The following is a 22425-nucleotide window of genomic DNA, read 5'->3' on the forward strand; positions in this document are numbered from 1 at the left end:
GGAAGGCTGTGCGAGATGGAACGGGTCTGGAACAGGTTGCCCCGGTCCCTGCAGGCACCCAAGGTCAGGCTGGATGGGGCTCTGAGCACCTGGTGGAGCTGTGGGTGTCCCTGTTCTCCGCAGGGCAGTTGGACCAGATGGCCATTCCAGGTCCCTTCCATTTCAAACCATTCTATGATTTCTATGAGCAACGTGCATTGGTTTCCCATGCCTTAATTTTGCTGAAATCTGCTCTGCATTAACACCTCCGCACTGAACACAGGCACCCAGCCCTATGCAGATGAGAACTGGCTAAATGCTTTCCCCTTCGCAAGCCCTTCACTGTTTCCAGCTCTTCTTGTTGCTGAGCCTCTTGCCCTGTAACACTCAACCTCTTTTCTTAGTCCAGTTGTCCCGACCCTGTTAAAACACTCACGTCCTGTCCAAACTATTCCACCCTCATTGCACTGAGGAATCCACCTGCTGCATGCCAGACCCACAGCTGCTCTCAGCTGGCAGCTGGCGTTGGTGCAATGAGCCCAGCTCAAAACACCCAGCTGAGGACTGAGCCATAGGAAACACAGCATTCAAGCCACGGCATGAAAACAAACAGGACTCTACGAGAGCTCCTATACAAGAATACATACCGGACAAGCTAAAGCCAGACTGGTGCAGGTTCCTCACGGGTGGGGCTTGCTGTTTGGCAGGAGATGTCTTAGCCGAAGATGCGGGAGTGACGGTCTTCGGCGTCACCGACACTTCGCAGACGGGCCCATCGTAGAGGCCTCGAGGGACGCCCCGCAGCTCAGCCAGCTGCAACACACAGCAGCAGGGAGCTTCAGGGTCAGGCAGCCTTCAGAACGGCCCTAAACAACTGGCCAGATGTTGCTAGGCCAAAGACGCACATTTCGAGCTTCATCTCCAGTAAGAGGATTTGAAAGCAAACACCATCTCCCTTCCCTTTCCTCCTTCCTTTTCCCTTCCCTTTGCCTCTGCCTCTTCCCTTTCCTTTCCCCCTTCCTTTATCCCCTTCCTTTTCTCTTTATCTCCCCTTCCTTTTCCCTTTCCTTTCTCAGTTCCTTTTCCCTTCCCCCTTCCTCTTCCCCTACCTTTACCTTTACCCTTTCCTTTTCCCTTTCCTTTCCCAGTTCCTTTTCCCTTCCCCTTTCCCCTCCCCTTTTCTCTCCCCTTTCCCTTTCCTCTCCCCCTTCCTTTTCCCTATCCTTTCCCATTTCCTTTTCCCTTTCTCCCCCTTCCTCTTCTCCTTTCCTTTCCCAGTTCCTTTTCCCTTTCTCCCCCTTCCTCTTCTCCTTCCTTTCCCCCTTCCTCTTCCCTTTCCTTTCCCCCTTCCTTTTCCCTTTCTTTTCCCCCTTCCTCTCCCCCTTCCTTTTCCCTTTCTTTTCCCCCTTCCCCTTCCTCTCCCCCTTCCTTTCCCCCTTCCCCTTCCTTTTCCCCTTTCCTTTCATGATCGCAGCCAACCTGTTCCTTTATTAAAGGCTCTGACAACTCTCAAATGAAACTTATTCCTCCTACCCCAGAAGGAAAACCATGCTGCCACAGAGCAGGGCTGCACGAACAGAAGTCAAGCCAGCTTCACTTCTCCAGCTTCAGAGCTTTAGACTGAGTTAAATGTAATTATTCCAGTTGAGATACTGCCCAATTGGATTTATAGGTCAAACACACATTTCTGCAGGAGGCCAGAACACAACAGAAACCACAGATCTGTTCTCCCCGGTGCTAAATTATTTGTGTTTGCAATTCTGGTAACTTGTAATCTGTTCAACAGAACAATTAAGGATAAATCATTTGCAAGGGATGTGTAGACATCAGCAAACCGAAACAGCTCTGGTTTTGTCCAGGAGAGGGCAATACTTCAGACACTGAAACATCTCAGAAACCTGACTTTATCTGGAAATAAACTTCTTAAATCCCCTGCAGTTAATTTGGAAATGATTTCAGCATCAGCTGGTTTTTTTTTGTTTTTTTTTTTTTACCAACTAAAGGCATACCAGAAGGCAGATTGTTTTGAATGGGTGTATTTTACAGCAAACACTTTTCCAACAATTTTAGCCTCTTAAAAATAGGCTTCCCACTTGTAAGCAGTCGTAGGCTGTGCCCGTGACTCACCAGTCACCAGACAAGAGCATCTGATTGTACCTGACAGAAGGGAAAGGAGCATCTTTAGCAACAGACCAGGAGTCTAAACTGTTGCTGGATGCTTTGATACATAAATGCTATCAGGATGTTCTCTTGGTACGCCGGGTTATCCGCAGACTGACTCAAGCCCAAACCTTGACAGCTCTCACTCTGCCCAGGGGGTCTCTTAAGGTAGAGAAGAATTACAGAGCAAAAGGATCAAGGTTTGCAGGAAACCCCACCTCAAATCAACGCATTTCCCTGTAATGACTCAAGTGAAGAGCAAAAATGAGAGAGGAATGAGAGACACATGGCTCTTATCCAGGGAACGTCTTCTCTTGAGAAGAAGCTCTTTCTGCAAGCCAGGGATAGCCTCTGCTTCCCACCCACTCCAAGTGGGGAGTTTCAGTGGGATGGCTGCATGCACTCACCCTGCTCCTTGCTTTGATCCGCTTGTAGACGAAGTCAGGGAATGGTTTCCTGGGGATATACCGTCCAGATCCCTCCGTTACGTGCAGATTCCCATCCTCCAGCACGATCTTTCCCTGGCTGATAACCACCAGGGGAGACCCACGGCACTCCATGCCTTCAAAGATATTGTACTCCAGGGACTAGGACAGACAAACAGACAGCATGAGGCAAACATTCATGCCAGCATGGATCCAGCATGAACTTAGCAATCACCACTCATGCTAATTCCTCAAGTCCTGGAAGCAAATCCAATGGTTGTACACACTGTGGTCTAACAGAATTCATTTTAAATGAGAATACTTCCAAGCAGACCTGGTTGAAATGGACTTTGGCACAGACCTTCTCTGCACTGCATGGGATTTAAGAGCCAAATTAAGTTTTATCTGAGTTTCATATTAAAAATGATGGTTACTTTGAAAGACTGTACTTTGGACCAGTGCTTCGGTTGATGGGTCAGGGACCAGGACAATCTTGTTTTACTCTAATGGGATTGCTCATCCTCAATTAATAGGATTTGAAACATTACACCATGGGGAAAAAAAAGAGAAGTTTTAAAGGAATCACTGGTAGATGTCCCACCCAGGAAGGGTCCTGGAAGGAGATGCACTACAACCATGCTATTTGGGGACTCTTACTCAGGCAACCAGCTCTGAGACGAATCCAAGCCTTTTCCACTGAGTTAATGACAGAGTTGGACCTTGAAGTGTGTCATAAGTATGGGTAGGCTCAACTGCAGATTTACAGTTAGTTAGAATGGTGGTTAAACCGACAGCGAACCAGTTCCAATATGAAAAAAGTTGTGGTGGCAAAGGAGGAGGCCTGGTTAGAAACTTATGAGTTAGGCTGTTCCAAGAACAACACGATCTCCTTCTCCAGCTCCTAACGTTTCCTTGCCAGACAGTGGCAACGGCAGTGTGAATTCTTGGAAAATGTTTGCATGTTGCTCTAGCATTAAAAAATGTAACAATCATCCGATGCCACATAATCAGTATGTCTCCTTGTGTCGTGGCAACGGCTCGGCCTGACTTTCAAAGGGCTTTTGTTTTATCCTGGATCAAAAATAGGATGCCTTGACTCTACGGGCATCGCTCCCCTGAATTGCTTCTTCTTTCACAGGGTGTGAGGCACACTGCAGGAGTTGCAGTGGGGATCTGCAGTCTTCAGACCAAAAACCATTTCTGAGAAGTGCCTTCAAGATTACAGAATCATGGAATTGTTAAGGTTGAAAAAGACCACAAAGATCATCTATGTCTGGTGGTCCTTCAGCCTAGCCTAGACATATGGCAAAGACATATGGCAAAATCCAGAGGTGACAAGCAGTCGGCCCTGACTGTGCTGGAGAACAACCACAGATGATATCTGAAATTTGGGTGAGGAAATTCTGAAGGCTCCACTTCCTAAAAACAGCACCCATTAAATGGCAATGGTCATCAAACATCCAATCCAGCAAGCTCCTTCCAGCTCTCTGAGCCAGTCAGCTCCCATACGTGCAGACTGAGGTTTAGACCACTGAATCCAGCACCTGGGCTCCCTCTGTACATGAGCAAGTCTTCTCTCTCCAGATTGAATGCAATGAGTCTGGAAGAACCTCAAAAGCAACCAAACTTCTGAGTCTGGATGCCTGTGCTACAAGTTACGCACAGGTAAAATGAATCCAGGCCATCTCTGCCCAATTCTGACACAGAGTTAAGTCACAGGAAAGCAAATCAAACCTTTAAAAAGGAAAAAAAAAAAAAAGTTTCTTTGTGAATGTGCCCAGGGATCCAAGTGTGGAAGAAAATTTTGCTCCTTCAGCTCCGGAGTGAATGAAAGCATTCATGGAAAGAAGAACAAGGAGTTTTTTCCAGGGAAACATTCCATAGGTTCATCGGCAGCAGTGAAACAAGTTGTCAACAAACGCAAACAGGGGTTGCTTTCTCTGAGGCAGAGCTCAAATGTCACCGGGAGACTCCAACCAGTTCTTTGTGCTGGGACCGTGCTGCCATTTTGCACAGGGTGGGATGGCTCTTGCACTGCAGGAGCCAGGTGTGAGGTCTGGGACACAGCTGTGAGCCACAAACCTCTGGCAGTGCCACCATGAAGAGACAGGGGAAGGGCTGGTTGGTTTGGGAGCTGCCCTGTGCTTCCCTGTGCCAACTAATGTTGGGATGAGCATCAAGAAAATCATGTCTGACCCCACATACATTCCCCACCACCATGCTAATGGTCCCTGCCATAGGTTTTTCTCAACTTTCCTCCTTCTCATGGGTATTCACCAACTTGGGGAGCACTAATCCTGCTTCTCAACGCTGCCAAGGGGCAGGACATCAGCATCAAAGCCTGAACGCTGCCAGAAGCCTGCAGCAATCAGGGCCAGATTGGTGCACGATGTAAACCTACTCACTTTCATTCACCTGGATCAAATCTCCAGAAAAGGTATCTGGGAGCTGATGTGCCTCACTGAGTCCCACTGGAAAAGGCACAGTCCACATTCCCACTGCTAACGAGCCAAAAGGTCATCAGTGACACACTGTGATGTGCGGCCTTTTGGCATTTTAAAGGATTCAAAGAGCTTTTTGCACGCTCAGATCCACACGTCCAACACTCAGAAGCTCTTTGCTCCGAGGGGAATATCTGGGTGCTCATGTGATTTCAGCTTTGGACTCGCACAACTGAGCTGTACTGGGTGTAGGATTAGAAAAGGCCTGGGGCAAAGGTTTAGAAAACATAAATAAAGTAAAAAAGCCCTCAGTTGTCATGGGCTCTGGTTCCTGTCAGTGCAGTCTGAAGGAAGAGAGAACAAAACGAGCAGCTGAAATCACATCACAGAAAACATCCTTACTATGTTATGAGTCTTGGCAGAGATTGTCTTGATGCTGTCGGGATCCCAGATAACCAAATCAGCATCAGAGCCCACTGCGATACGGCCCTTCCGTGGGTACAGGTTGAAGATTTTAGCTGCATTTGTGCTGGTCACAGCAACAAATTGGTTCTCATCCATCTTGCCAGTCACCTGGGGAGAGATGGAAGGAGGCATTAACCACGATGGGACCACTACGAAAACCAGTCCCAGGGCTCGCAAGAGCTCCTTCTCCAGCCATAATACAACCAGCCCATGATGTGTGACATACCACAGCCTTGTCCCAGATGATGGACATCCTCTCCTCAGTCCCGTTGGTTCCCTCAGGGATTAGGGTAAAGTTGTCCTTCCCAACAGCTTTCTGAGCAGTGTTGAAGGTGCAGTGGGCACTGCCAGTAACTTGGAGGTCTCCGCTGGGAAAAGATAACGACAGATGGGTTTTATATTGACACAGCTTTACTCCTAAAAGGTAAAACAGCCTCTTGCTAGCTGGCAACAACCACTACTATTTTTATTAATCGCCTGTCTCACGACAAAACACATCTTGTAATGAACACAAAGAGCTCTACTCACCAGGACAGCAGCGAGTTGAGAAAATCAGGAGTGGTTGGGTCAGGACTCAGTGGTGGGGAAGTGACAAAAGCGGCCGCCTTCGCCCAGTTCTTGCTCCAATAATGAGATCCATCAGTACCCAAGCTGGCTGTGATGGGCTCCCCATACACCACAGTGCCTGTAAGACAGGAATACAGTCCACTGTAACTGCTGAGCCATGTGCATCTCTAACCTGGCTTCCAGGAGCAAAGCATCCTTCTGAAAAAGAACATTTCCAAACCTTTAAGTGCCTGAGTGAATAATAAAGATACTGTTATGGATAAAAGTATGGAGCAGCAAAAGGTGCTTGCAGTATTTTTACAAACACATATGCAATGAAGATCTAACAAGGCTGAGTTTATTGGAGCCAGCTTTGTGCGCAGATCAGATAAGAGAAAACTCATATTAGGAAAGCTTAGTGCCTAAAGAGAAAGCACATCACTGAGAGGAAGTATCAGTGCTTCTGGCTCCTAAATGCAGCTCAGGAAAACCGAGTGATTGCCCCAGCGGTTCAGGGTAAATCTGTGGCAGGACTAGGAAATGAAATCAGACCTCCTGACTCTCTGTCCAGTGCACTAACCACCAGTGCATCCTTCATTAACATTCCTGGAACCACATGAAGGAAGAGCTGATCCGCCAGGCCACGATTCTTTGCAGGCTGGAACACACCAGCACATCTGCACACCAAGCAGATGCAAGACGCTGCGACTTCAAAAGCAGCGCAGGCTGGCAGCCCCACGGGTCTGCTCACCAAATGAAACCTTCCTGAAATCCCTGTGAAGTGCCTGTCCATCTGGCTTCGGAATCCGGACGCTCCACGTACTCGCAACAGCGTGCAAAAGATGCGGCTAAGTTGGAAGAAAGGCAGCCCAAGAATGGGTCAGCAGGGTCTTAACACAGCTCACCGTGCGGTGTACAAGAATATGGCCTTGCACCACGCTGTCCTAAGGAAAGAGTGCATTAGCTGAGGCAGAACAATGCATGAAGTGGCTTCGTGCTGCTTCCAGAACCGCACTGATACCAAAGGAGTGGGATCAATTCTATCCGAGGGGATCCACCAGCAGAGGAAGGGGCCGCCTGACATCGCCTGCCCCAAATAGGGTTATGAAACCAGAACAAGGCAAAAAACACACGCTGGCTATTAATGGGAGGCCTGTTGTGGGCCAGCACATTGGGAGGATTGTTCTGCAGAGAATGAGCTCCAAGATCTGCCAGCGACGGAGTCTGCGGGGAATCTCCTCCATACAAATGCCACTGGGAGCATCTGGCTTGAAATAACAGCCCTTCTTTTCCATCTAGCAAATCAATTCTGTTCTGTTTTTGCTTTGGATGGTCTTCAGCTATGTTTCCTCTGTCGCTCGGGAGGGCAAGGATGATGTGTGTGGCCCTCCCGGGCTATCCAGCTGGGTAACTGCACAGCATTTAAACTGAATTATTTGAATGAAGGAGCAGAGATTGGTGTGCCATTTATACCCCCAATTCTCCTTATAAGGAGAAAACGCCATCTGAAGCCGGCTTCCCTGGCCTATAGGATGAAGCTGCACAGACACAGCAAGTTGTTTTTTTGGGGTAATGCAACACGCAGCCACTTGGCCATGTCAACACCTCTCCTCATTTCAGCGTGATCTCCACTATAATGGAGCTAGGGGAGGAAAGTTTATCCAAAACAGCTTGAGCTGCTTCCATAGCACAAACAGAGAGAGAGAGGCTTTGGAGATCAGTCCCCTTACCAGCTCTGAACTCTCTGAACAGGAATCATGGGGTCAAAACACTTCTGAGCTAATACACACACACACAAGCACACGAGCCTGTTTGCTGCAGTCAGAAATTAGCTCCTCGAGCACCAAGCACCCAGATGGAAAGTGATGTCATCTGTGTATCTATTCAGGCTTACTGAGACTGCACACAATTAAACACAACCCTTCTGAGGAAAGGAGGGGAAAAATCACCCCCCCCTCCTGCTTACTCACCCACCCAGAACCACTTTAAATAGAAATGAAGGGTTTAGTCACAGAAGAAGGGAGATGGGGCACTCACTGAGCCCTGCATCCTTTGCTCCCTGGGGGCAAGGCTGCAGGGGCAGGACCTGGAGGAGCTCCTGCACCACTCACAGCAGCACAGCTGCCTCACAGACCTCACCACGAGAAGCAGCACCCAAGGTCCGGGTCCTCCCTGCAGCATCCTCAGAGGCGACAGGGATTCCCAGCCAACCCCAGACTACCAATCCCAATTCCTGCTTGGATGCCAGACTGTGAGTTACAGCACCAGGAGCAGCTGTTTCACAAGCAAAGAGCTGGAACTGGTAACCACATCAGCTACTCCAACTGACTCCAACAGGGCCCACGAGTCACAGACCTCCATCAGGGCTCGTGGCATCGCTTCTGATCCCAAAAGCAGCTCAGCAGGAAGCACTAAGGGAATAGCACAGGAGCTGGAGAGAGGACACAGCTTGCTGTCTCCATGGAGATTCGTTAAGCAGGGAATTGCTCTGTGATAACACGAAGGCGCACGGCTCGATGTAGTAGGATGGGTGCGAAGAGGCTGAACAGAAAAAGCAGCTTCTGGCACTGATAATGATCCCTGAATACTTCTCTGCAGGAGATGAGACAGAAGCAGTTGCTTGGGACCTTTTGAACAAGAGCCTGGACAGTAACACTGGAAAAAGAAACTCCTCCCGTAGGGGTGAAGCTTATGTTGGCAAGGAGGTGCACGGAATGAGCTAATAGGTTGCTTCCATCCAAGGGTAATAACTTACCCTTTTTCCTGGCTTGAGCAATGACTTCAGCAGCACTTTTGCTCATCACCTTGGTGATATAGAGAGGGCAGTTGGTTTGGTTGGCGATGGTTATTGCCCGGTTCACAGCTTCTGCCTCCACCTGAGAAACAAAGTCAAAGTTAGCAACAACCCCGCATGACAGCAGAACCCATTCTCCTTGTAGGGGAAATCAGGGTGTGCAGGACTGAGATGAATTTCCACCTCTGCGAATCTGAGCCAGAAAAATGTACAGTGTAATCAGGATAATTAAAATGGCATCAAGCTACACTCCCTTCTCATTACTGCCTTTTCTCCCAGGCTGCTTCCAAATCTCCCTGCAAGCAGGCTAAGTCCTAAAGCAACCCTCCAGGTGCTTGGGGTCAGTATGGTTGAGCCCCTCCTTTAACCTAAGCAAAAATAAGCAACTAAATGTTAGCTCAGCAGAACTATTCGTGTTCCAGCCCACACGGAAGAGCGATGCTGCAGCCACATATTCTGGTAAGCCACGTTTGCAAACGAGCCTTCCAAATTGCACCCTCCACTACGATATCTGGCTTGGGATCTGACAGAGCGTGAACCACCCCATAAATCAACTGCTCTGATACTTGTCGGGAGAGCCTGAGCAAGGCTGGGGCACTACTCTGCTATCTGCTCTGAGAGTGAATGTAATCAGGACCTTCCCAAGTCACATATCGTAATCAAAGTAGTCCAGCTGACAAATGGAACAAAGGACCCAGCAGAACTTGGCACACGGATACCCAACCCAGTATCCCCAAATCCAGCAGGGTTAAAGGGGCACAGCCCAGGTTTGTCACCGCTCCAAGGCTGGTGACAACCCTCCCCAGGCAGTGCTGCTGCAGGAATGGGGACACTGCTGGCCCAAAAGGGCCAGGCTGCAAGGAAAGCTGTTTGCTCCACGAGGTTCCACTGGAGCGTGCCACAGTCAGCAGCAGGAAGAGGGAGGCTGAAAGGAAGAGCAAAGAAAAGCTCGATTGTCCCTCCTGAGAAGCAAGGAGCAACGTCAGATGGGCCAGTGCTCCCAGGCAATGGCATCAGTTTGCAGGCACACTGCAAACTGCTCCTCACTGCTCCTCCGCTGCAGCGCTCGCACGTCTCATTTCCACCCCGTGCTTCGGTTTCCTCACTTGCAAACACGGATAAAACAACGCCCAGCTCCACAGCTCTGACCAAAACGCCTTCAAGCAGCTGCTGAGCAGGAAGAGGATCATTTCTGCCCAGAAGAGAACGAGGCTGCTGAATTCCTGCCTTGTGCCCAGATGCTATGGTGACAGGCACATAACAATAAGCCAGCGACTAGTCCAAAGGGGAATGTTTGCAATTACCAGCATGCATCAGAAGCCCTAGCACAGCAGTTCTCCTGGAAAAATAGAGAAAAAAAAAAAAAAAGAAAAAAAANAAAAAAAAAAAAAGACAGACATTTCCTGGAGCGCTTGGACCGCTCGGGCTTTCGGCGTTCTTGTGGCTGAAACAGCAACAAGAAAAAAAAAATGACGGATCGCTCCCCAAAGTCATCACAGAATGATCCGCTCTGCAAGGCCAAGGGCTGCAAAAAGTGGTGGGTGATGCTGCCTGGGGACAGCGGTGGCTTTGGGAAGGATGGAACCAAGGGTTGGCTACGTCACCTGGTTCAGTGCAGGTGACAGAGGGGAGAGGGATCCGGAGCCAGCAGCGAAATGCAAACCTCAATTCGTGCCTTCTGCCCACCCTGCAGGATCACAGGGTGTGTGTGTGTGCTGGGACGTGGCCTTCATCAGCCAGCGTAAACAGCGCTGCGTGGTTTGAAAAACACAACGGGGGGGTGGGGGGGAAAAAGGAGGGGAGGGAACCAGATGACATCGCTTCCTGCTCTGTTTCCTATGACTTTGAAGGAGGAGAATGCGGGCCGAGCGCTTCCACCCCGCGCAGACGGCACCGCTGAGCTCAGAGCACCGGGGCTGCCCAGCTGCTGGGCCACGCGCCCTGGGGCAGGACCCCTCCTGACCCCACCACCAAGAACACATTCCTGCACAGTGCAGGAGACAGATGGAGCACCAAACCCGAGCCAGGGGAGCGCACTGAAGCTCCCACTCCACTAACGATGGTCTTTGAAGCAGCCAGACGAGGCTGGGCTGATTTGACAAGATAGGAGCGGCCTTTCCTAAGTCCATAACAGTTAGGGGATGCTCCACAGATGAGCCCTTAAGTGTCAAGCCGGCATCTGTTCCCGCTCTCCTGATGCAAGGCAAGAAGTATGTCCCATTAAAAAGAACGCAGGAGTGGGTGGAAGACTCAGCGTGTCAGCACACAACTTCCAGGAAGCAAGAATCCCAGCTCCCGGGGCCAAGCAGCTCTGCGAGGGCTGAGTCTATTCCCTTCTCCCTGCCCCTGCAGCAGCTGAATGATTTATGTTCCTACTGAAACGCCTCTGGATGCTGCTTGTCTGAACCAAGGGGAGGAAACTGAGGGAGCGTGAGGGCACGTGCGGATGATCTCACGCCTCCAGCGTCCAGCAGGACCGCATCTGGCAGGCAGCAAAGCGCTGTTATCTTGGGGGGAACAGAGAGAATTCATGGTGTGTGAGTACACGGATGGAATTCCCAAGCCTCGCATGCCGTGGTGAGGTACTGAGCTCAGAGATGCTGAAAGAAGGGAAATGAAGAACCAAACTGAAAGGGCAAGCCGTGAGGTTCTTCCCTGCTCTTCAGATTCTTTTAAGAATGTAGAGGGAGTGAGATAAATGGGATCAGGGTGCTCAACCCTGGAGAAGATGAGGGTTAGGTACGCTGAAGTGCTAGCCTAGGACCTGAGACTCAGCTCCCCCCGCTGGAACACATTCTCTGTGCCTTCACTAAATCATTTGGGTAAAAAAAACAACCCCAAACCCACCATCTGTAAAGCACGCATCTAACAATCAAATACAACAGAAGATACAAGCGCCTAAAACAGAATGTTGCTTTGCTTTAGATACCTGATGTGAAAGCAGCGCCTTCCCAGACCCTCTCCAGTAACCAACAGAAAGAGGTGAGCAACTTCCAGAGGGTGGATTCAACCTCAGGGTGGAAGAACTGTTCCCTGAAAGCGCTCCTCCTCCCCCCAGCAGAAAAGCTGAGGGGGTTCCCCAATTTCTCATGAGCACCCACTGTGGTTAAGCCTCTAGAAGGGAGCAGTTGGTGGTTTTTTAGTAGGAGTCAGTCCCTAGAAGAGCTCTTGCCTCTTCCCTTATCCCATGTAGCAATACTGCTCATAGCCAGGATGAAATCCTGCTCCTGGCCACATCCATCCCCATAGGAGCTACGCGATGGCAATGCAGAAATGGTTTAAGCTGGGGGGGGTAAAGGCAAAGGCATCCTCACCTCTTCAGGCCTGCTCAGCACGTGCCCTTCAGGGCCTGTGATTCCCAGCTCCAGGATCCTTTGCTGCTCCTAAGGCAGATGAAAAAAAAAAAAGAGCAGGAAAAAAAAAAAGATTTAAAGCAACATGCACTTTTCTTGCAGCAAACACAGCTGTTTGAAAGAGGTACAAGTGAGATCCTCAGCATCTGTCCTAGTTAATGGTCACATGGGGCTTTGCATTAGGGCCTTAGAACCAGAGTTCTGTCCAACATCCACTGCTGAGAATAACCAGAGCTCTACAAAAGCCCTGCTGATTTGTTCACAGGTCGGGGAAGCCTTGTATATTAACTTGCTTCACATCGTGTTCACAGTCCCCTTAACTTTCCTGCTCATCTGTGTCTATAAAACAGTCTCTCTGCAATGTCAAAAACCAGTATCTCATGGAAATATCACCCAGAGCCTGCATGCCGCTGGGCTCAAAGACTCAGGTGGTCTTCTCCCCACTGAGACAATGCAGAAACCCTTTGCAACGCCACACTTTGCACGCATGCATGAGACGCCATGTACAAAAGGAAGCTGCAGATCAAATCCAATTAGTAACGCTGCTTCTTTGTCCCTGATTAAAGGATTCCGAGTGTCAGCATCCCAGCTACTACATGAAGTTGTTTTCCTTCCCTAAGCATTTTCCTGTGTGCAGTGGCAGTCTCAGCCAGGCACAGTCTTTCAGCTATGGGCAGGAAGGCGGAGGTGGCCGATAGCTGCCCCAACAACCTGACTTATCCCTGACCATGAAGGGCACGATGCACAGCTCTGCCTGCCTCCTTGATGGAAATATCCTCGGAGATATCCCCGTTGCAAAGAGAGATGTGGAGTTCCAAACCTCTCCCGGCAGCTTGAAGCTGATAATCCACAGAACAAACAGCACATACCTCGGCAATGATGTCACCATTCTCAGCGTGCACTTGAGCTGTCGCACCGATATCCCGGATCACACTCAGGACCTCATAGATCTGAAAGAGGGAGAATGCACGTGACAATGCACACCAGGTCTGTGGTGGGCGTACAGCATCCAGAATTTGTCAGAATGGAGGAGAGAGGAGCGAGATTTCCCACTCTGCCACGAGTTTGAGAGGGCTCAGGTTGACTAACCCACAAGGGATGCCTGCTCTGTTAATGGCCGCTCATTAAAACGCTCGCCAGAGTCATTAGAGGTAACTGCCACCCACCACTGCCTCCCACACGGTTCCAAATGACTCCCAGGCATTCCTCTCCTCCCACCGCGTTTAGAAATATAAACTATCCGTTTAGAAATATAAACTATCCGTCTCAACAATTAGCCGTGCTCAGATGGAGCCACTACAAGGGCAACCAGGAGGGCAATTCCTTCCTAAGTCCCCAGTGGTTCCAGCACCATAGCCCCAAACCCGCTTTCTGGACCAGGATGAGCTCTGGTTTACAAACACACACCAGAGATCTCATTGCCCTGCCCTGTGCCAATGCAAAAAGCAGTGATTTATAAAACTGCCACTGCCTCCACACGAAAGGAGCTGGGATAAACCCTCGGTTCCCTCAAAATGAGTTTTACCATTGCTCTCCCTTCACCAAGACTTGAAAGAATTCTTCGAGGCAGAGCTCTGGGTACCGTTACAAACCTTAGGTACTGTTACACATACAAAGATAGAAACCAGAAGAATGCTAGATCCAAACATAGTGAATTTAAACCCTGGTAGAGACGGATGCGTGGCTTTCAGTGCCAGCAGCAGGTGATCCTTCCTACCTGGGAATCAGACAGCTGGAAGCGGTCTTTGAAAGCCATGTAAACCAGGAAGGAATTCACACCTAGAAAGAGAGCAAAGGAATTGTCTTTAGCATACAAACTGCAGGCACAGGAAAAAGGCATCCCCCCTCCATCAGCCCCTCATCAAGCAGTAATGATAGATAAATACATTGCTTTAATCTGCTGTGAAATGCATACTCATGATGCGCACGCTCTCTCAGCAAATCAGTGCAAAGGCAGGAGCTCCTCTGCCACGTGGCATTTATTGACACAGGGACAAATTAAGAATCCTTCTGTGGATTTGGCACTGCAGGAGCTTGAATGAAAAAAAAAATAAGTGGAATGCATTGCACACAAGGCAAGAGATAGGGCAGCTCTGTCTGCCAACGTGCCCTCCTGCACCATGGGTGTACTGCCCAAGGCACAGGGGGCTCTCAGAAGTCCCCTTTCCCTCTCCTGCCTTCCTACACATGAACCAAGACAAGATTTTCGAGTTCAAGCTGATGGGTTTCCACTGAACAAAGGTGCTCCTCTGCCCGGCAGCAGCCCAAGGCTCAGCTCTACGTCAGCACTCCCCACATCAATGGGACAAGACAACGTCAGGGCCCGATGTCGTGAGGATGGAAGAATAAAGCACGTCTGAAAAGCCAGCCCTGAGACACAGGGGAGCCAATTCTGAAGAATAAGGAGGGGAAAGGCTCCCCCGAGCTTCCTCTAACTGCACATACCGTGATCTTTAACCAGAGCTTCCATCTCCTCCTGGACGCCTTTGTGCCACTCGGTGATGTCCACGTGCAGGGAGTAGTCGCAGCAGGATTTGCTGTCCGCCCATTCTCGCCACTGGTCGAACGCAGTCAGCAAACTGGTCCCCGGCTCAGGAACCACGTGATCAACTGGGAAAGACAACAAAAACACCAGTAAGCAGCTGGCTCAGCGTTCTTGGCTGTTTAAGACAGCATGCTTTGCTGCAAAACCAAGCCATCCCTTTCCCCTTAAGGTACGAGCTGTGTTTTGCTCCATGTCCCAAACAAGACACAGTGCAAAGTGAAGAACGAGCAGGGCCAACAGCCTGTCCTGGCTGCAGAGATGGCCATGCTGCCCACCCCCTTGGGTCAAACAGCACCTGCCTTCACAGGCAGCTACAGCATATTCCACCAGCACTACAGGTGCAGAACCATCTCACATGGTAACTGAAGGGATTTGGTAATGATGTTTCCAATGTCTGAGGCATGTAAAGGCTGTACAAAGGCAAGAGGATGACCCAAACCAGCCCTGTTTCCTGCAAAATTACCCACTCCCTCTCTGCCTTTTGCACGACAGCTAGCAAACAGCTGTTCAAATATTTGCTTTTCTCCAAAAAGCCCACGCCTGCCCCTCGAAGCACTGCTCCAGTTTGCAAAGGGATGGACGTGTCATGCAGCTCTTTGCCCATGTACCATCAGCACAGCTGCAGCTTGGACCAGCTGAAGGGTTCAGGAATAGGAGGGCTCCGTCTGCTCACGAGGACACAGACTTCTGCCCATGAAAGAAATCTGTGCTACGGGTGAAAGCTCTGACATTTGCCTGGCATCAGCTCAGGGATGTTGTTCTCACCCCCCTTGGGAAAATGAAGCCAAACTCAACCAGCTGACAAACAGCCCCGCTGTTGGAAAAACCATCTGACTTCTCCTCCACCAGCTCCTCCTCTCCCATGGTCAGAACCCTTCCACGAGCTTCCAGACGGAATTGTTTCCTGGCCACTCTGCAGCCCATTGTCACTCTGCCAAACTTAATCTTCAGCTGAAACAGTACGAACAACAAAGGAGAAAAATAACATTCCCTCTGCATTACCAAAGGGACGTGGAGAAAACCCAGGTTTGCAGCCATGGCGCTGTCTTAACACAAGAGCCGTCTTCCTCCGCCTGTGAGCTTATTAAAAAGCCAAAAAATCCCATTTAATCTCGATGGCAGCAGTGTCATAAATCCATCTCTGCTCAGACGAAAGGTGCCATGAGAGAGCTCTCAGCCCCCAGATGGAGAAATTAAGGGAATTCTGCCGGGGACACCAAGGGGTTAAGGCCACGGTCTCTGCAGCCCAGCACAGAGCCCCTAGGACCAGCTCTGGTGTTTAGGATCAGAGCTTTATCACCATCCCATTTCATGCACTGCCCAAGTATGACTAATGGGAGTCAGCGGAGGGAGTGGGAGAGGGGGTAAGGGACCTCCACCGGATCTCTGACAAAGTCAGACCACAGCTGGTTATAATCAGGATAAGGGACGGAGGCAGCGGTGCGTATGCACATGAAAATCAGCTCTGGGGATTTGGGATGTGTCATATGGAAGCCGTGCCGCCGCCACATCTCGCAGCAGCTCCCTGGAGCTCACAGCCAGCCATACAACCCATCACCCCCATCCACACCGAACGCTTTGCTTCCGTCGTAGCACTGTGCCAGGCAAACACTACGAATCACCCACTTGGTTCCATCCACGCGGGCAGCAGGCTCGGGCGTGCAAGGTAAGCACCAGCCTCCCCCAAACCTGTGATCGAACCAGTCCAAAGAGAGCTGGGGAAGCCACACCTGAGCTGCAGCACGGGGGAAGGAGCTGCTCATAAAGACTGGAAAAGACCACAGAAAGCACTGAATCCAACCATCACCCACCTGTGCTGCTGCAGAGGCAGCAGATGCTGCACGGAAGGCACAAGAAACACGGGTGTAAGCCCCACGTTCCAGTCTAGAAGTAATTCAGACAGGCGTGCAAATGGCTTCTCCCTTTTTCCACCTCTTGTCACCGCACTGCAAAGCCTTGTCCTACGTTCCTCTACGCTGGGGGCTTGGGGGGCTTAGTTTTTGTTTGGTTGGTTGTGTTTTAGTCAAAACATAATAGCTAGAGCCCAAGCGAGCAAGAATGAGCCCAGGTCCCTTAAAGGAGAAGAGTGAAGACCGATTCCTTGCCTGCTGTTAAACCAACCAAGTGTTGTTAACTACTTCTGCTTACTGAGTTTGGGTAGGGATTGTCCCCGTGCAGCTCAGAGCTCCTTCCAGCCCTCGGGCAGAGCTCAGAGTGCAACAAAAAGCTTTTTCATTACGGTCCCTGCGCAGAGAGCAGCACAGAGCAGCAGATGAAAGCTCCATCCGCTCCGTTCCCACAGCCCTGAGCTTCCCGAGATGACCCCAGGCTACGAGCACGGATGCGAGGTCTCCTGACCCAGCAGAGCACGGAGCCGTGGGGACGACCCCGGAGGTTTGCAATGTGAAAAGCAGCGCGCTGTGCAACCTCAGCGAGCGCTGCTCCCCAGGGAACCCCACGGAGCAGCCTCGTGCCTGCAGGATGCACTCAAGGCAAAGTGTTGCACCGCTCTGCTGTCAGCCCTTGGCTCTCCAGCTTGCTGCAGCCTTGGTCTCGCCTCGTTTCCAAGCCCAGCTGTTTTCTTCCTGCTGGACAAATGATGTCAGCCGCCGAGCGCGGAGGAGGAAGTCGCCAACTCACTTCGAGCTCAAAGCTCGCTCCAAAAAAAGAAACAAAAGGAAGAAGAAAAAGGCAGAAAGGGAAAGATGGTTTCAGTATCACTCCATTAACGGCGAAACCTTGGGAGGAGGAACTGCAAAGCTGCGCTCCTCAGAGCAGCTCCCTGCACGGCACTGGACTTGGGGTCCAATCCTGACGTTCCTCTTTGCTCCTCCGTAGGCAAAGTGGCAAAGCCAGGGTTTGGATTGCAGCGGTTCCTCAGCTCGGAGCAGAAAACACGCTGCAGATTTATCTTTCAACCTTCTGAGACACGGAATCCAAAAGGCAAGGGCCCGTAAAGCAAGCTGGTCTACGTCAGGATAGCAACTGCTCCGCGGGAGGAAAAACAAAAAGATGATGTATTCTACCAATCGTCTCATTTTTCCCTTGATAAGAAACCGATGAGATTCCAGCATTCCTGGACAGTTTATTTGTCTTTTCCTCAGACAAAGGCAGAGTTCACCTCCCTTTGGAATGCAGTGGGATTTGAGCACCTGTGCAGCCACATGCCATCATCAAACAGCCTTTAATTACCTCTTTGATGTGCTGGGTTTTGCTCTCCCCCCCCCATTACACTGTTTACAAGGTGCATCTGTACTTCCAAGTAGTTGAGCTCCCACCCATGGCTGCTCTCTGCCCCTCTCCTGATCCTCTGCTCTCCTCTTGGGCAGATTAATCAGCTCAAGATTAAAAGCAGACAATAACCAAAGTGAGACAACAGCACTAACCACTGTGAGCTTATCTGTGTGGCTTCCATATCCTAGAATTCAGCCACGTGAAATACGATGCATCCTACCACCCCAAAAGGCTGAATGCTGCGGGGAAGAGATAACGCTCAGCATTAAGTCAAAGGGGAAGGAGAAAACTTTGATTTAATGGGAACTTTGAGTCATAGAATGGTTTGAGTTGGAAGGGAACCTTAGAGGCTGTGTGCTCCAACCCCCTACAATGAACAGGGACACCCAGAGGAGCTCAGAGCTCCATCCAGGCTGACCCTGGGGGTCTCCAGGGATGGGGCACCCCCCACCTCTTGGGGCATTATTGGTTTCCTCTTCCCAACTCCAGCACGCTGCAGCTCTGGTCCTTCAGAGCTTTCCCAAAGCAGGGGGATGTCTGCAGCTCTGCCCCAGCAGCACCCGGATGGAGAACAGAGGCAGTGGGCAGATGGGATCATGGGGCACTTCACCAATAGCCTACCAGATGCATTGGGACTGAAAAACATCACCTCAAAGAGCTCTCTGGCACCTAAAGATCTCCAAAAATGCACTTTAAGAACCCAGCTTAAGGGAAGCGACTGCTTTTCTAGACCTCGGTGGCACAGCTGAATCCAGCCCCGCATTGGAAACAGAACGTTATTTGCTGGATGGATGCCCGGATGGGTGGGGATTAATGGGTTTTATAGCTTCCTGGTATTGTGGCATGTTCAGGTTTTTTCCTTTTCTTTTTCTTTTTTACATCCTGTCTCATCTGAGCGGGGCTTGGCTCGCTAACAGCTCTTCCTGGAGTTTCTATTAATAGTTTCTTGCTTCCAGCTTTGCCCTGTAAAGCCTTTTTCCAACCGGTTTAATTATGCGACATCTAAAGCATGCACGAAACTCTTCCTCCGTCTTCGGCCAATGAAGGCTACTACCAGGAAAGAGAAAAACTATTTGATACAGACAATGTAAAACTGAATTAAGGTCAACCGGCCACAAAAATTGGGTATGTCATAAAACCACGTGTGCAGGGTTCCATTCACTGCTATGAACTGCAGTGGTATGCATTATTTCAGGCTCTGACCAGCACAGAATGCACCTATTGTTTAAGTGGAGTTTATAAGGTGTAAATCCTCAATATTTAACTGTTAGCAGTCAGGTTTTAAATAGCAGCTTGATTACTATAAACACATCTGCCTTTTTAATACAACTTAATCTTTGCAGCCACCGCGTGTGATGAGATCCGCTGCATTTATTGAGTTGTACGTTCTGTTGGAAGGCATTTTATGGAAGGGTTGTAATTAAATTCAGCCCTGGTAATTGCAGAGCTCCCTGCAAAGAAGAGTGGAGCTGCTGCTGGTCTGTGGCTGCAGCAGTGCTCTCCCGGCACAGGGACAGACTGGGAGAGATGCTGTCAAAGTGAATGGGATCCAGTCAACGCACACGAAGGAGAAGTCAGGCAAGAGAAGATTATGCCATAATCAGAGACCTTATTTCATCCCGAGGCTTCCAACTCTCAGCTGTAAGATGCCACAATCCCTTCTACTGTTAAATATCATTCTAACCAAGGTCAAGGAAGCGTGCCTTGTCTGGTGACAGCGCTGTTTGGAAACCAACTCTATGCAACAGGAGAGAGCTCAGCGCTGCTTCTGAGCTCCGAAATCCCAAACCAAGCCACCTGAAAGAGCCTCGCATCTCCCGTGCTCCCATTTCAGACAGTTCTCCCTCCAAAATACATGGCAGGGTGCATTTTTTCAATCTAGGACAAGGAAGGTTCGCTAGCAGAGCACCTTTAAGGTCACTGCTTCACCTACCTGCTGTACCCAAGCTGATGCATTGACTATGGAAAAATAACAAGGATGTAAGCGAAGAAACCTCTTAACACCTCACAATGAGATTTAGTTTGCACAGCTGGGGGTACCATCCCCAAATGATGTTTTTTGCAGAACAGAGGGGATCATTCCGAGGAGTAACAGCTCTCTGCACCCAATGGCACGTCCCATTCTAATGCAACTGCACTGAAGTCATTCGCTTGGAAGCATCTACCAGACCAACAGAGAGGAAGGCAGCATCAGTGACACCAGGGGTTGTTCCCTCTCCATTTCGATCCAGTTTATGAGACTCCATGCAGAGAAAGTCAGAAACTGGACGAGACTCAGAAGGATTGGATGCATCCTTGCTGGTGACATTTGCAGACTGCAATGTTCTGTTACTCCCTCGCTGATGTCACGCAGATATTTCCCTTGTCTTTTAAGCTGCCTGATCAGATCCAAAATATGATTAATAATGTCTTCTGGACACGAATTTAAGGAACAGCAGGCTGTATGTCCAAAGAATAATTACTAACCTCCCTTCCACAGTTGGAATGACCGCATCCATAGATGAAAGAAAGGTCCCAGGTCCTTACAGAGCAGGTTTATGGCACACTCGGGTCACCATGGTAAAGGAGGAGGGGAGCCAAGTTCAGAAGAGATACTCGAGTGACTCCAAAGCTTATGTTTTCCTTCAGGCACACTCCACACTCGAAGCCCAACGCTTCAAAGACAAACGGAACTGGATGCTTTGGGGAATGGGACCGAGCGAAGCGCTGCTGCAGCCACGGGTCTCAGGTCAAGGCAAAACTCAACCACAGCAGCACCCACAGGGCAAAAGCGTGATCAGAAAGAAGAGGACACGCTGTCCCTCCCAGGTCAGCGGAGCTATGCTCTGCCCAGCAGGCTTTTTCCACTGGTTGGGAAGCTGGGACAGGAACAGGCTCTGGCTTCTCTGCCTCCTTCCGTTGCCCATCCCCATCTCATGTGGGCACGGGGATGAAGAGGAGCACAGATGTAAATGGGAATTTTTGCAGTGAGGCCCTTCCAACCCACACTGCTGACAGAAGCTCGCACAGACAAGGCTCTGTCTTTTGTTTTCACCACGGATCAAACCTTGACAGCCATCTCTCACATTCACGACCTCAGTTTCATTGCTGGCAGCAAGCAGAACAAGAGCTGCAGGGCAGCTCGGTGGGATCATTTCCATACAGCTGCTCTCTCCCTCTTCTATAGAGTGTTTGCATAGCAACCTGCTCCACAAACTAACAGGAGCAAATGCTGATCTTGGAGCCACGGCCAAATTCTGCTTGATGGAAGAGCATCTATGGTTTTCTCCAGCTACAGTAACTTCACCCAACTACTATGCCTCGTGGTGGGCAAAGTCCATCAGTCTGAGAAGTCATCTGAACCCCATCAGGGGCTGAACTCATCTCTTTGGACACTGCTACAAATCCTGAAAAACCCCTTCTGAAATACATCAAACTCTTGGGAAGAGACGGATCAGCTCCCATGCCCTGAGCTGGGAAGAATCCTTAAGAGACAGATGTTTCCGGGGGGAGATGTAACTCTGCTGGGTTAAGCTACCTCTCACCGTGCAATTATTTGAGAACTCTCCTCCTTCTTCCTCTTTGCACTGTATAATGGCACGGGATGGTTCTCACAGAGCTCCTCCACCAGCTCACGTTGCCCACAGGCTGCACCAGGGAATGGCATTCCCATGTAAACCACTACAGAGTCCCCCAGATCCCAAAACCACACGCGCTGCACACATGTCACTGCTTTCAGGAACAGAGCAACCTGCTGAAAACATGCCCTAGAAGCTGTCAGGAAGGAGAACTTCCAATAGCACAGCCCTTTTAGATGGGCTTTGCAAACTCACCGTGAGGTTCCCCAGTTGCATCAAACCCAATGGTTCCTCCTACTGCTTAAAAACAAGGAAAGCAGGGAGAAATTAAACGATGCGCCCATTGGCGGCACCAACGGTGTTGGACCAAGGGAAGAAAAGTCTTTCCAGCATCCATAACTCCTCAGTGCCCATTGCTGCATTCCTTTCCATTGCACACGGCTGCCAAGGGAGTCGGGGTGGTGCAGAGATGCATGCAGAGCCCCAGCAGCCAGCAACAAAAGCGTGACTGGAGTATGCCAGGACAAGGGGAGCTAATTGGTATTCCTTCAACGCTTCTTCTCAGCAGAAAGATTAAAAAGGTCCCGTCTCTAAGAAACAGATGGGATCCACGAACTGAAGGCACAGTGGCTGAGAGGGAGAGATGGAAAAGGGCTCTGCTGGCTCAGGGCACCAAATTCCACCGCGCCGACAGCGCCCACATGAGAAATAATGCGTTTCGTTCTGCCACCGTTTCTTTCAGGCATCATTTGCTTCCTTCCCCCGCCAGGCAATGCTGATTCCCAGTGTGGAAAGCTAAAGTTCCTGTCTGACAAGGATGATTTCTGCTGAGTCAAGCTCATGGGAAGGCAAAAGAAGCCAAAGAACGCCGGCAGGAAGGCAGGAACCCATCCATGTCAAGGAAAGGGTTGGAGGCACCATTTCCT

At 50.1% G+C, this 22425-nt stretch overlaps 1 protein-coding gene across 5 annotated transcripts in view; it reads right to left on the reverse strand.

Moving 5' to 3' along the window:
• Positions 1-22425, reverse strand: part of DPYSL2 (dihydropyrimidinase like 2) — a 66720-nt gene that overhangs the window by 2863 nt on the left and 41432 nt on the right. For all 5 annotated transcript variants that reach the window (XM_021374835.1, XM_021374836.1, XM_021374837.1 and 2 more), the window contains 10 exons: positions 14609-14773; positions 13881-13942; positions 13033-13113; positions 12125-12193; positions 8772-8892; positions 5999-6155; positions 5697-5838; positions 5408-5578; positions 2547-2726; positions 627-792 (listed from right to left, as the gene is read on the reverse strand). In XM_021374835.1, the coding sequence (XP_021230510.1) occupies positions 627-792; positions 2547-2726; positions 5408-5578; positions 5697-5838; positions 5999-6155; positions 8772-8892; positions 12125-12193; positions 13033-13113; positions 13881-13942; positions 14609-14773 (1314 nt within the window). The remainder of the gene's footprint in view (positions 1-626; positions 793-2546; positions 2727-5407; positions 5579-5696; positions 5839-5998; positions 6156-8771; positions 8893-12124; positions 12194-13032; positions 13114-13880; positions 13943-14608; positions 14774-22425) is intronic.

Source organism: Numida meleagris, chromosome 21 (assembly GCF_002078875.1).
Source record: "Numida meleagris isolate 19003 breed g44 Domestic line chromosome 21, NumMel1.0, whole genome shotgun sequence".
Classification (NCBI taxonomy): domain Eukaryota; kingdom Metazoa; phylum Chordata; class Aves; order Galliformes; family Numididae; genus Numida; species Numida meleagris.